Source organism: Tachysurus fulvidraco, chromosome 2, assembly GCF_022655615.1.
Source record: "Tachysurus fulvidraco isolate hzauxx_2018 chromosome 2, HZAU_PFXX_2.0, whole genome shotgun sequence".
NCBI classification, from domain to species: Eukaryota; Metazoa; Chordata; class Actinopteri; order Siluriformes; family Bagridae; genus Tachysurus; species Tachysurus fulvidraco.
The window spans coordinates 7,072,341-7,088,364 of NC_062519.1; the positions used below are offsets into that span (position 1 = coordinate 7,072,341).

Here is a 16,024-nt window from a genome sequence, read left to right on the forward strand (position 1 = left end):
TCATGAACACACAGTAGTTGTGTTTAAATGGAAATATGTATCTTGTATATGTATACCCCATCTTTGCATGGAAGAAAATCTAACATAGAATTTCTATTTCTTTATGTTTTTATTGCTGATCTTTATTGCAACACTGAATATACTGTATCATTTCCTGAGTGTGTGCATACCCAGCTCATCAAAGTATGTGTCCATGCCTCCTGGCCCTGACACTGAGCAGACCAACCTGGCCTTGAGGAAGGTACTCCAGCGATTAATCAGACTCCTCTTGCCACCAACATCATTCTGATAAACAGATGCACAATATCATTATGGTATCTGATGTAATATGAGAACAGTAACATGAACAGATGTTAGGTATAATGATCACACTGGAGTTCACGGTCTTATAAATAATATCTTAATGTTTCTTAATCATAACAATTCTTTAGTGGTTCATCAAACTAGCTGGTCTTAAGCCAAAGACTAACAATCTCTCAAAGTGGCTCAACTGGTTAAGGCTCTGGGTTGTTGATCGGAGGATCGGGGTTCAAGGCCCAGCACAGCTAAGCTGCCACTGTTGGGCCCTTGAGCAAGGCCCTCAACCCTGCCTGCTCCAGGGGCGCTGTATCATAGCTGCCCCTGCACTCTGACCCCAACCTCCTCAGTTGGGGTATGTGAAGAAAAAAGAATTCCACTGTGCTGTAATGTATATGTGGTGATAATAAAGGCTTCTATGCCCCCGTTCTATTCTATTCTATTCTATTCTAAAACTCTATAAACCAGTGCTGGCTTTAAAATACCATATAAACAGAGAGTCTTTAAAGCGTTTAATTAGGGATTTAATAGTTGACCTAATGCACTGATCTCAGTATTTATTGCACAAAAACACAGATTAAAAACAGCATGTAATCGAACTGTTTTAATGCAATATGGACTGAAAGTGCTTAATACCACACCTGCAGCTCTTTTTATCACTACTATATTATAACTATTAAGAAAATAATTGTTATTACTTGAATTTCCTTTTGCAGTATATATTACTCTCTCTCTCAGCCTCTGCCTCTGTGTCTCAATCCCACTGAAGGTGGCATGTTTGTTTATACAGTATATTAAAATTAGTATTGAATTGAAACACTATATGGTTTCATGTTGATTTAATAGATGCATTGTTCATATATTGCTTGTGGGTACTAAGATGTTTAGTTCAATTTAGGAAGTGCATAATTTAGGGTATCAATGTGGGACCATCCATGTATCATATTCTCTTGAATGGAGATTAGATTATGGATATTTATATGATATGTTTATAGATTATGAATGTTTATTTTATTGCACCACTGGTTTATAATTGTGCTTCAGCCTGAACATTGACTAGATAATGTGTTCTAAATGGACAGAAACACAGAAAAGAAAAGGAGATACTATTTTTTCTACTCTTCTACTGTCTTCCACTTCATACAGAGTTATAGTTTTGTAGGCAGAGTGAGACTAAAAGTTGAGTGAGAGTTCATAATTTGGGTGGGAAAAGTAGTCACAGCAGGCCTTAAAGTTAGTGATATGATGCCACTCCCATACCATACACAAAACAAATGGATCATCTGCTCCAGCATGAAGCTCACAGGAGCGAAAGGTTACAAGGTTACACAAAATTTCACCTGATACAGTTTCAAATCATTGCCATATAGCCTAAAATATAGCCTGAATAATAATGAGCTAAAAATACAACTCAAATCAGTGGTAAATTTCATATAAAATACAGCCTACATTGTTGAAGACCTAGTATGGCCAAAAGACACTGAGGTACCAGTTTAATACAGACACTAGTTAAGTGTACTTAATAAACTGGCAAGTCGGTGTAGGTTAATTACCTGCAAACAAACACCTTATTCATTCCTCCTAAGTTAAAGAACACCACTAATACTCTGGTCCTGATATTACACAGGCTTATACATAATTTCCGTGCCAAGTTTATATTGACATGCACAAAAGGCGTATTCATTCAGCCCTTCTGGATCGCATTTCATTTTCATTAGCCAATTACAGCCAGTGCCAGGCAACTCACCTTGCACACTCTAGCCACCCGGCTATAGATGCGCTTATCCAGCTGGTTGGACTCCACAGCCGTTTCCTTGAAGAAGAAATAGACCTTGTCATCGTTTAAGCTGTGTGTGTCTGGGATAGAGAATGAGCCCACAAATTCTGGCTCTGTAGAAGAAAAGATAAATAATATAAAATTATATAAAATAATAAAAAGAATTTAAGTGCTTATGATGCAGACGTTATTTGAATGCATTTAAAACATATAATTTTGTTCTGCCCCAGACAAGCTGAAAGTGTTGATTTCTTAAGCAAATATCCTCAAGAGGTAGTATAAATTTTACCATCAACATTATTATAAACAATCTTTATTTGCTGAATTCCAAATGATTTAAATATATTTATTCTCTCTAACCTTAAATAAGGTTAATTTATGTATTGATTTATTTATTGAAGGGCTTTTGCCAAATGCCATAAATGTAAATGTAAATGACTCATGAGTTAATGAGAAACTTTAAATTTATTATAAATTCAAATGCTTAGTTTTTCTTGCATTTTTTTAGCTGTTGCATCAACTAGTTAATTGACTTTCATTTTAAATAATAGATATAAATAAATCACTGTGTAGTCTATATATAACAGACTATATACCAATATAGTAATATACTGTAGTATATATTACATTTATATGAAAATATATTCAAATTATATTCAAATATTGTGTTATTTGAGATTCAGCTTGACTAGATTGAAAGTGGGCATTACAAATGTACATATAAAGTGTATATAATTGCAATAAAGATCTTTATTACAACACAAAGGCCATTTTGTGAAAATTGACAAATTTTGTTGTGTTCACAAATTGACCACAACAACATGCCTCATTAGCTTCTGAACCTCACCATTGAGCCAGTGGCCATTATAAGCCTCAGTGCGAATGTAGTGCTGACTGGTTGTATGCACAGAGCTACGGAATATGGCTGCATTGTTTCCCATGAAGTCCACCGATGTTCCTGCATACAAGTCTCCATCTAAAATAAAGACACATGAATAAAAGCTAAAGCATATGATAAAAGAACTCAGACTTAATTGCCCTTTGAATCTATGAATTCTGGATCCTTAATCAAACTAATTCATATTCATAGGATCTTATATAATTAAGAAGTCGGGCATATTCCAGACTCTGCTACACTGCAGGACTGAATGATAATAACAGAAGTCATAGTCCAGGCAGCAGTCTTTAATTAAGTAGCATATGGTTTATGTGCTCTTCTCCCTATGGGGCAATGGTTTATGTAGTTTTTAAAAAAAAAGACAAAAATTATAAATCAAGTGGTTAACTTTCATTTCCTGACTGTGGAACAGCATATGCAGCTTTCATCCCACCAATTAGCCATGAAATTATAGGCCGTGACAGCATCAGCCAAGGACAGTGCTGATTATTTCTTGCAGTGTTGAGAGCTTCCCACACTAGTCATACATCTGTGCACAAATTATAATGTAGAGCACCTCAAGTCAAATATATCATACATGGGAGGAGAATTACTCAAGATACTGTATATACAGTAAATGTGTGTTCATACATTTATTGGACTATGAGACTCCTTCTTTCATCATAAAGATTAGGTTATATTTTTAAATGCCAGATACTGTATGTATGATTAATATACACTTTAAAGAAATTTTGCATTGCAATATACATAGCCAACCTATATAACTTCAGGTAATATTCACATCAAACATCAAAACAGGGAAAAATGTGATTTCAGTGATACTGGCCATGGAATTGTTGTTGGTGCCGGACAGGTTGGTAGCAGAGGAGACTTTGCTGAGCCTACAGGATGGCTACAGTAACTCAAATAAACAACTCCCAAAATATACAATATACAACCAAGCTGTGCATGAAAGCATCTCAAGTAATTTAAAACATGTCAAAACTTTAAGTAGATGGCTACAACAGCAGAAGGCTTCATCGGTTTCACTTCTGTTAACCAAGAACAGAAATTTGAGCCCATAGTGAACAAAGGCTCACTGAAACCACACAGTTGAACAGAATCTTCCTGGTTACAACCATTCAGATTTTGTGAGCTTATGCTCTGTATGAGCATGATTTTGTCTGGTGATACTGCCATGTAATTGATTGGATAAGTAACTGATTGGATAAGTGTATTGTACTGTAACTGTACTGCACAGTAGTACAGATAATAAAGTGACAGTAATAGTATATATTCACATAATTGCAATTTTTAACAGCTTTGTTAAAAATTGTATACCGTTCTGTTTTAAATGTTATTGATGTGCTTCTCTGTTTCCATTACAAACACAAAAAAGAAAAAAAAGCTTTGTAGAAATACTGACAAAAAATAAGTTCCATTGCAATCACAGGCCATATGCTTACCAGTGAGTCGAGCAGTAAAAGGCTCATGTGGACTGAAAGGACACTTCCCTTTCCCGGACTCGACAGCATTGCTCAGCAGTCTAAGCGCAGGTTCCTAGGCAACAAAGACAACCAATTCACCCTCTTAACACTTTCTATATAGTGTCTTCATTGTTAGCTGAGGCTTTTGGTCAATACTTCTCAGTAGGTTATTAAGGGTGTTATTTCTGCCTCATATTAAAAGAGCAGTATGCTTAAATTTAGCTCTTAAACGCCCTGTTGTCTGATTCATGCCACCTGTGGGTCTGTCACATGCCATAAAAGGCAAAATGATACACCACTGTCAGTAGATATAAAAAGGCAGGATAAAGAGTCAGCTGGAAAATGTCAGAATGTTCACCTCGACATTGTGGCCCAGGTCAATGTATGTACACATAGGGTGGTACGCCCCAGTTCCGCATGCATACACATGAGTTTTGTTGAATGGTTGAAGGAGCCTTACAAAATTGGCACAGTCAGTCTGTGGAGATAAAACAGTATCTCAGATTAAAGCCCGGATACAGATGAGCGATTGCAGAATGAGGTGAATATAAACCACTGTCGGCAGCTTTAAATCACTGCACAATAGTTTCTTTGATGTTTCTGAAGTTTTAAAGAGAGACATGTCATAGGCAAGAACAGTGAACATCTCCCCCCTAAATGCTGTTTAATTAACTTTATCTCTTCAAAGTCTAATTAATAATATTTTATTGCTCTTTGTGCATATCCGAGAGTATAAGAATATTTCACTAAACTGTATAGGGCACTAAAAATAAAAGTTGTTTTTGGGGGATGTTAAACTTTCTTAACCTTTTGATGTTTACTTACCGACTGATTCTTCCCTGCATGTTTGCAGCGTTCAGTATGTTCCCTTCCAGCTGGCCAGTAAATCTAAAAAAAGAAAGGACAGAGACTATTTTCCCAAGGTTTTTGGAAAAAAAAGTTTGTACAGAGCAATGTATGAGAAAAAAATGGTCTTTATATTTTATATGACAATCTGTGTGTTTAAATATAGTTTAAATATATTTTTATATCAAATTGTTATATTTTTATATCAGATTGAAAAACTTCAATCTTTCCAAAATTTAATCTTAATTTCAGGTTATTTTAAAAGTAACTATGTGAAATAAATATTAGGAGGGATTCTATGTATAACTTTACAACAAAAGGCTGACTTTGATGGCAGTGTTATTACCCTAATTTCTTCTTAATTCTCACCTCTGCACACAGATGCCATTAGGAGGATCCTCCTATGTATATTTTAGCAAGATTAATGTAAGGATTGTAGGAAATGAATTGCTATAAAATCCAAAGAGATGGGTTATAGCAGCGATTGATTTACTTTCAAAATACCTTAAAAAATACAAGAGCAATGAAAAATAAACTGTAATTACAAGTCTAAAATAGCTAACAAGTAGTTAAAGATGCCTGGTTTCATTTGTTATTGGCCTAATAAATCAATGTCCAATTGGTTCATGTAGGGAAAGGTCAAAATTATGTAATAACCCAGTTAGTATATAACCTCTGAGGTAAAGGAAGTCTATCTACCTGCATTTATTTCAGCAATATCACAGTAACAAGTTTGATTTAACGTTATCTGTACACATGAATACATCTCCACTACTACTACTACTAACTGCTGTAAGGTTAAGCGGACATACAGATTTTTATTTTTTTTTCCCGAAAGAATCTGATATTGTTTCAATATAACTCCTGAAGTTTACTGTTAGAATTATAATTAGAAAATCTGTTTTTAAAAATATCAGTATAATTCCACTTTGAACCGCAAATAGAAATTTTCCTACTTTACAAAATTATGTATTTAAGAATGAAACAGCTCAATGATATTTGAACAAACATGTGGGTTGAATACTATATTAGAAATGTAGCTTAATAGTTTATTCAAACTTCAGCCCATGTAGTAACACTGCAGATATTATACATCTTTAACAGAGTGTATACGACAGAAGTAAATAATTGATACCATATTGATTCCTGAGTTCTGGTCTATACTAAATCAGGTCTACGTGTGACACATACCTAACAAATTATACAATTTTTTTGTAGCAAATTGTTACCAGGTAGTGACCCATAGAACTGCTGCCAGTTTGAAGACTGTATATTGTACGTAGTACCAGAAGGTCACACATGGTATTCACTATCACAGTTTCTACCTTCATACCACTCTATCAGTCAAGCAAAATGTTAACCTCATTTGTTACAAGCATGAAAGCATTTCATCCTCATGAGACATCATAGCAGTCATGACAAATTGGAAAAATCTTTGGCACCATTAAGTGAAAAACAAATGAGGACCTAAAGGTCATGAAGTTACCGTCTAAGTAATTTCTATGTGAGTATCAACAGGAACACACACTTTGACCTGCTGACATTACAATGCACAATGGCATGCGGTACCATCAACTCAAACTATCCATTTCTTCCACCTTCTCAGTACATGTCTGATGAAGTATGTGTTATACAATGATGTAAACATATTGTTGTAGTGAAAGGTGTTGAAGTGAAATGGAGATGGTCTGTGAAGAGTTTTGCAACCTTGTTTGTAATCTGGGTCAGACTCTCAGAGTTAAGCATGTAGACGTGGTCTCTTCCTCCAACAAGCAGCCAGCCATGATCCTCATCCAACAGCAGAACCTCGTAATACCCACCACCTTGCAAGAACATGGCAGAACTGTTCATTGACTGCAGCTCTGAGGAGTAGAATGAGATTGAAAATTAATTCTCATATGTAAAGAGAAGTTACCGACATAAATAAACAAGACAGTGTACTGATATTACAAAACTCAGATGTGTACTTTCTGTATATAACACCTATTCTTTTTACTTTCCAATTAACGGCTTGAGATCACCATTTGTGGTATACATGTTGTCCTGTGTGTTACTAAGCCCTGTTTTCCTAGTTTCCAAGTTTATATCCAATGTTTCATATTGGCATCATCATTTGTGCTATGGATTTTCCTATGATGATGATTTCCTCATTTGCACACTAGCATCCTGAATCATCAACCCTCAGGGTACAGAATTAGCAGTAGTAGTCTTAGTAGTCATAGTTGTACTAGTTGTAATACAGAAAATTACAGCAGTGGCTCAATGAAAGTATGATGGATATGAGAATGTTTATCCAGCACATTTACTTGTGCTTCTAAAATACTACGCTATTCAAGTCTGCAGATTACAGCTGGTCTTCTTATAGGAAGAATAAAAAGTTTGACTGATTTATTAATCCTTCATTTGTCAATCAAACATTTGTGTTTAAAGACACACACACACACACACGCATGCACGCACGCACACCATCCCTTATCTAGGAATCTGCAGCATGCCAGCTTCCAAACTGGAAAAAGTTACCTGAAATTTGTTTATAACCGAACTCTGTTAATACACATAAGTATTTTTTCCTTCTCTCTGTTTACAGTCCACTTTATCGCACTCCTGACTTCACTACTCCAAAACAATGAAATACTATTACCAGCAGAGATGTTCTAAGCCTGTAAACTAAAAAGAAAAATTTATATAAAAAAAAACCTTTTATAGCCAATTATGGCTATATTATAAAGTATTAGTGAATTAAACAGTTTATACAAAACTCTGATATTGTTATCTTCTCAAAAATGCAAACCATAAACACTTATTATTATAATTATTAAATCTATTTTAAAAGTGATCTTGTGGTGTCTGACCTTGTGGCGCTTTGTCAGCAACACCCTCTACTCCAAAGAGATAAATGTTGTGTACAAATCATTGCCTGGTCAAGCAGATTATGTGTTCAGGGTATCAGTGTTTCATGTGTAGGCAGACAAGTTCAGGAAGCTGCTGTTTTAGAGGTCACCAGCTTTTTTTCCATCACTTTGCCAACAACCAGAGAAAGAAAGAAAAACCTGCTCCTTATATACTTTCACAAAACACAAACTTTCATTTGATATTCTGGTTTAAATGTAACATGCTTCATGGATCATATATTCCTCTGTAACTCAAAACAAGTCTCAGGCTCTACACAAATAAACCAAGTATTGGTTTGGCCTTCAGTAAAAACTATTTTACTTTGCAATTTATTTAGCATGCACAACTGCTAGGCAACTTTATTTAGATTAAGGATTGGAAAGTAATGTTGAAACTCAGCAAAGTGCATTATAGTGATCTTTAACAAACTGTTCAAGTCTTAATGTCACCCCTTTCAGGGACATCAGTGCATGCTTATTTTCCACTGTCTGCATTAAGAGGAACAATTTACTTATCATGCTTGTGAAGTAAATTACATTAGTCATTCTCTAGCCTGATTAGTTGGACATACTGTATTGACAAAACCTTTGACTCGGCAAGTAGAGTGGAACGTTCACTTACCTGGTGAAAAGTTATCATTATATTAATTAATATGTGAGCTAAATCCACATCTTCTATTTTCAGTAGTATATATATTATTTGCAAATTCGAGCATACAACAAAAACTAATAAGGTTTCCAAAAACAGTGCAGATCACTGGTGCATTTTGACTCCTTGTCAATCAAAAGTCTCACGATTAGGGTCAATGAAAGGGTATCGTTTATTTGAAAGACACCTAAAAATAAATATGTCAATCATATGTCCTAACACTACCTTTTAGGTCCACTTTCACAAATTAGACCTTCCGATACGCTTGTGGAGATATGTGCATGTTGTCCCAGCTGGGAACTGTGGAAGCAGTTACTCGGACTGGTGCAGGTTATGCAAACAGAACACACACATGCATACTCTCCTTCATAGCTTAAGCATGCCTCGCTGCGTCCACTCTCTCCTGGGGAGAAGAAGTTTAACAAGGCAGAAAGTGACCCCGGCCAATCAGTGCCAATTAACCCTGCACACCATCAGCTAACATGTGCACCATGTCCAACAGACAGCCAGAGAACTCATGGGGAAACGTCTACGCTTACACGTTGACGTGGTGTTTTGTCTGAAAGCAGTCTCTGTATCTATGGTGGAGGCTTTAAAGTACATCAGAGTGTGATTTTACAACAATTTCTATCTACTATGGCAGGTGGTGGCAGTTTACATAGAAAAAGAAAACGTTCTGAGAATTGACTCTGATGTTTAGGGCGAAATAATGTTATACAGTTCATACAGATTATGCAAAATGTGCAGGTAAAAATGTACTTAACAAATCATCAGATATTTTACATGACCATGAAAAAAACGGTGACCCCACTCAAACTTCCTACTGACAAGTGAAACAAAAAAGCTTTATTTGAAATGTATGATAAAAGAAATTGCACTTCATGGTGGTGTGACACCGCAACACACAACAACAATAATCGCACCAATTGTTGCACTACACACACCGGCTGAGTGATGACCTGACTGACGATTGAACGGATTGTACTAAGTAGAATAATTAGCGTTCAAGACAATTGATCTTTTCTGAATCAGGAACATGATTTTAAAAAATGTTATCCAGACTTCAATGGTATTTTTTAGTTGCGATGCAGAAAACTCTGCAGCTCATATACATTCATGTAATGGTTCATTGCCCTTAGTCTATATAAATGCATTTAACTAGCTACCTAGCTGGCCATATGTTATTATATTAATCATATTATATTAAATTTAATACCCCTTTTTACTGTAATCATTTAAGTTTCTGGTCATGCAAAAACAGGGGATAGGGTAAGCACACTGGTGTTTCCACTTGCCTGGTGGTCTAGCTAATGCATTTATCATTTACTCATTCATGCCTGCCATTTCTTCAGTCACTACTGTCTCTGAATTTGTCAAACTACAGTTTTTGTCCTTTATATTAGTGAGTGATGTTAACTTGACAGATTGAACATTAAACAAGAACTTTCTACAGCTATTTGTTATTTCTTTCTTTCCACTGAGCCAGTGGTTTTCATGCTGAATTACCCCTTCCCTAGTAAAAGTCCAATTCAAAAAATCTACTTTATCCCTGGACTGTTTTTCACTTGTTGGAAAGAAAACCGCTCTTTACATGTCAGGGCCTTAGAAAACAGTGCGACTTGTCACCATGTCCTGCTACTTGCTGATGGAGATTAATTGGCTGAGGGAGAAGTGCGGAGTGCCAGTGATGAAGTATCCTCTTCAGGGGCTACTAAGGGCTTCATGACAGACATTTGCATTCCAGCCCCATGCAGTGGGAATTCCCAAGCCAACCAAAGGAATCACATAAATACATAGAGCATGCACTAGAGTCTAGATAATTAGAAATTTCACTACTGTGTTAAGAGACATGCATGCACTGGTGAACTTAATGACAACAAAGAATAGAAAGAACACAGTATGGGCCGCTAATGAATACTACAATTAATATATTCAAAACATTAGCTTGTCTTTCAGGAGTTTTTTGTGGTTACTACCTCTAGCTTTTTCAGTTTAAACTTACAATTCTTTACTAAAATAAGCTATTCTTTATACATGTTCACCCAGGTGTACAGTTTACTGTACCAATGCAAAATGTAGTCATAGCAATGTTAGTGTAGCTTTACAGTGAGTTTGGTTGATACAGTACAATATGCAAGTGTTTTAAATATGTTCCTAGAGCCCCATGATACCAAACTCTAAAACACATGTGAAGTAACACAGTAATTGTTTAAGCACAGTATTATTCTTCACTGGCCCCATTTTGGGCCAACAGTATGACTGTTTAATGGGACTTAATAGTTCCTTAAATAAGACATGGCAATTGCTCACTGACATGTACAAATAAATATTTTAATTGGAAATTGTCAATCCCATCCATTACAACACTTGCAAAAAGGGCTATGCAGCCAACAACACCTGCTGCATTCCTTTTTGCCTTCCCAATGCAATCACTGAGAAACCTTTAACCTCAAATGTTTGCTGAGAGACAAACAGAGACCTGGGTGTCACAGTGTTCATCTTGCAGGCCTCCATGTTGATGGTTCAGTAAACAAAAAAAGGTGTAGATCCAACATAGCATGATTAGTTTTTTTTTTTTGTTTGCTTTTTTCTTTTAATTTTACCATACTCACCAATCACCAAGTAGAGTTACTTTGTACTTGGCACAGAAGTGAAAGTCGTGTGTCTATAAACCTTTGGCCATTTAGTGTATAATATTCACTATATTTTGCTATTATAGACTTATGACACCATGCACTGACTTGGACCACATGTTAAAATCATTATTTTAGAAAGTACCGCACTTTTTACACTGGTCAAAATTAAAGGTCACAAATGTGAATAATTCGCCCATCTTGATACTTTCCATCTCACTGATAAACTCACTTACTTTGACCACTTCCTACACTTCTCTCACATCTTATCATGCACAATTCTGTCCTATAAACTTTGGAAAATTTCCCCTTGGTCACGTGATCATGTTATCAAAATTATGCACAGCTCATCACTCCTTAACACAGGAGGTGAATTTTAAGGTGCCAACCCATAATTCAAAGGTCTTACACCAAGCTGGGATTTCTTATCATGTTAGGAGGAGGTTTAAAGTTTTTTTAGCTTGTGCATTTTGACCTTAGAGACAGTATTTCACCAACAGCTCTAGTCTAAAGGAATGAGTTGGAACCAGGAGGCTGAGGCCATCATCAGGTTGAAAGAGAGAAAAATGGCTGAGGTCCATTTGGCCTGGACTTAGGGCAGGATCCTACTGAATTAATCAAGCTGCAAAACTGCAGCTTGATTAAAACTGCAAACATGACAACTGCAAAGAAGCAAATGAAAAACAAATGAAAAACAATGGCTAGTTTGCACTGAGGAACTGACTGAGCTGACTCTTACTGGTTGTGATGATCGGAGTGAATGATGACATGTTTATAAAGGTGGCATGTACAGTATGTAACTGTGTTTTTTCTCCAGAGACTCTGATGGGGGTCCAGTTAAGCAACACACACATTGTTCTCTCTACAATATGCTGCATAAGACAGCACTAATCAAGCAGACATGATGCAGATGGTCAAATAACCATTTGGGTAAGTTATACCAACCGTGCTGAATCAGTATACACTCTTACAAAAGTCTATCTTTGAATTATAAAGCTTTGTGGTTCTATGGACAAATACAACTATTTAAGACACATATTACCCCAGTTTCATTTGTCAGAATGACCAGTAATGCAGTGAATGTAGTAAATGCTTTAAATGTGTATTACATATACATATACTTAATGGCAGTAATTTCACCAAGATTCTACAATAATGAATTGCTTTGCTTTGTTTTACATCTTATGGTACATGGCTTATACTCAGAGTTAGTGACTAAGGAACATAAGTCTACAGCTTACCAGTATTTATCAGAGGAAGTTTTTTAGAGATGCGTTAAACATTTTTATGAATAATTACAATATGCTTCTGAATAGAGCTTAAGTCTGTAGTTATATCTGAGATCTGAATACCAGTGTGCACAATTATATTAAATCCTCTATACACATTTTTACATTCAGTGACTCGGAATGTGGCCCTATATTAGCAGTGCAATGCTTCCTGAAGGTTGCTCAAAAAATAACTCAAAGACAGTTGTATTTGAGGTTTCAATGCTAATGTCATCTTCAAATTATCCATCTGCTAACACTGATTAATTCTGATAAGTCAGTGCCAATGGCCATGCATGTTTTATCTTTAAGCTTATGAACCAAGCTTTAACAGGTCATAGGTGGGGTCTTGATATCCATTATCGTTATAGAGTAAGACAGGATTAGGTCTTGACATGGATTAGGCCACCCAGGAACCCTATTTGCGATGAGCTTTTACGTATTTGACAGTATTATTGGATATATTCCAAATTCCAAATCAATTCATTCTATAGTTACTCTACGCTTGGCTCTCTCTTGTCTTCCACTGTAGGCATAGAGAAAGGGTTTGTTGAGTTCACAAGGATAAGTGTTTTCTCATGGGTGTGTTTTTGAAACAAAAACCAAACAATTCTTACAAAATGTTTACAATCTACAGCAGAAACTTTCTGGTCCTGTGCCCAACACCTGCAGCAATCTCACTGATAGACCGATATAAAAGTTTACAGACACAGCAGAGATGAGGAACCTGACCATTCAAAAATGTGGTACTGGGAAATCAATGATTACTGAAAGAATCTGCACTCAAATTAAATTTGTCAGTGTAGCAACCCCAAGGGCAAATGCTGAAAACAATTAGAGTGGTATTAAGCAGACCTTTATAGAAAGACGTGTTAAATAAGGTTCCTAACTTCATGTGTATCTCATCAACCTAATGGAACCCAACTATGTGCAGAATTATATCTGAACTTCCATCTCACCTTCTTTCTACTCAGGCTATTTGATTGGCCGTAAAGCTCGAGTGGAAGAAAAAACACAAGGATGCCAAAAGTCTGTAGGATCGGTGGAAAGGCAAATATCCCAGCAGCTATTGAAGAAGAGAAAGCACATACCAGGGAAATATCTCCTTGCAAACTGTATCTGCACCCGAACAGTTGTGTAAGCAAAGTATAGGGCAGTATAATAGTCAACATGGAGTTTAAGCTGTCAGCCAAGATGTCTAACATCTGCAATGGCCAGGGATGCATATCTGGAAAAACTGACATCAATCTCTCAGTGATCCTCTCAGAGATCCTCATTATAATACAAAGGAAGAAAAGAATAGGGTTCGTCATTCTCTTTGTGTTTAGTGTTTATATTAAATCAGACCCCTGTTTATTTCATGCCAATTACTGAAACAAGTCATTATGTTTCTGCTCTAAGCTTCTCTCTGTATTTCACCTTAATACATGCAAATCTGTATTCTGTTTATATCAAAGTTTCTTGTGAGCATAACTTCAGCAGGTACTTAAACACACTACATTCATGCTGTTCTCTTAACCGTGTTGTTCCTATTATCCTTTCATTATTTGTGGTTGCCATATGTTGCAAAGCATGCAATGATGTTATTCCGGTTATTTTACAGTCCAAAAGTTCTGCATCTTAAATAATCTCCAACTTGCAAAATATCACAGGAAATGAACTTTGCATGTCAAAGTTTGAAATCTGGATTTTGACAGAAACTCGCCTGGCAGATTCACGCTGGTTATTAGAATTAAGACTATACATACCTAAATAATGTTTCCTTGTTTTAGATTTCTTGAAACAAGTGGCTACATTTTTTAATCCATTAGTCTTCCATAACTTTAGCATAGAAAATATTTAATTAAAATTCACTAGACTTAACACTAAAAGATCATTTGATTTTACAAGTTATGTGTTAGGTCAAGAACAGAAAAGATAGTATGGTATTTTTAACATCATTACTACACATACTATTACTATGTACAGTTATCTGTATTCATTATCCAGTGAAAAACAGTAAGAGACAGATTAATGACATAGCATTGGTGCAGTGTTTTCGCTATCATGGAATGCATTTGCTGTATAAACAGCAAGAACTCTTTCAGCACCAATTGTTGAGGCTTGCAGGATCTATAGTAATGTTACGTACTCCAGTTGCCATTCCTTACAGTGCATAGTATAGCAGGACAGTGCTTTAATAACAAGAAAAAGAAAAATAGTCACATGGCAATAAAATGAGGCAACTAAGAGCTATGGGGTCATGATGATAGAGAGATTACTATCGCCTTGTGGGAGTTTAAACAACAGTAACAGATTGATGCAACAGTCAGTGACAGATAATTCATTAAGATTTCACAACAGTAACAAAATATCCTGACACCACAGGCTTATTCCCTAATTCTCAGGAAGCTATTATCATCTGGATGGAATCAGGTAATGATTTGTAAATGGTTTAATAAAAGACAGTTATGAAGACATCTATCTTTGGTCATGTAAATGATGAATTTCCGAATGAGTTTTAGTACCTGAAAAGCTGAAGTCCTACTTTCAGTAGTTATGGGCACCAAAACATAACTCTGACCATTTCCAGTTGTTTTTCTTCATGGAGGCTAAGACAGAGAGTGTGGCGGCAAAAATATGTCTCTCCTCAGGTTTCCTCCAGCCTTTATTAGGTCCATGGGGAATCTGTGCTTTCGATTATATGAAAGTTTAATGTATTCCCCAGCGAAAATGATGGGCTCATAAACATAAATGAGGTGAAGCAATGGCAGAATGGCAAAGTCAATGTTAATTTTATCCCCAGCCATGTGGTGGTTGTGTTTGGTTTTCTCTGTAAGATTTTGCAATGCCTGACACTAATACAAAATACATGAATTACTTTAAGGCTAACTCATATATGATTTAGAACAGAGAGAGCGACACACTCAAGGGAAAAGTTTTTTTTTTAATAATAAAAATGTAATAAAAATCTGATTTATTTAAGAGACTTTTATACATATTTCTTTCAATTGAAAGTGTGTTTTAAAAGAATTAGAGGACCTGGAGGGAATGAGAAATTCAAAAAAATAAATCCATTGTTCTTTGAGCTCAGCTGAAAATAGTTTTCTTCCCATTATGAGAGGTGAGACCACTCTAAAGGAAGGAAGGCAGGTTAACTTTAATTTCCTGCCTTCTTCATCTTCTCTGTCTCAAACTTGCAATAACCAGATATCCAGTTTAAAGTTGGCGGATATTGTGAGACTCCACTGAGACTCTGGGTCCTTTAGCCTGGGTCAGTGGAAGCCAGTGACCATAATTACTCACAAGGCCCCACTCTG

General features: G+C 35.9%; 1 protein-coding gene across 2 annotated transcripts in view; it reads right to left on the minus strand.

Annotated features, from left to right (window-relative positions):
• Window positions 1–16,024, minus strand: part of si:dkey-49n23.1 (semaphorin-3D) — a 53,763-nt gene that overhangs the window by 13,160 nt on the left and 24,579 nt on the right. For both annotated transcript variants that reach the window (XM_027167713.2, XM_047808619.1), the window contains 7 exons: window positions 6,992–7,146; window positions 5,264–5,326; window positions 4,797–4,916; window positions 4,418–4,511; window positions 2,922–3,050; window positions 2,045–2,187; window positions 171–285 (listed from right to left, as the gene is read on the minus strand). In XM_027167713.2, the coding sequence (XP_027023514.2) occupies window positions 171–285; window positions 2,045–2,187; window positions 2,922–3,050; window positions 4,418–4,511; window positions 4,797–4,916; window positions 5,264–5,326; window positions 6,992–7,146 (819 nt within the window). The remainder of the gene's footprint in view (window positions 1–170; window positions 286–2,044; window positions 2,188–2,921; window positions 3,051–4,417; window positions 4,512–4,796; window positions 4,917–5,263; window positions 5,327–6,991; window positions 7,147–16,024) is intronic.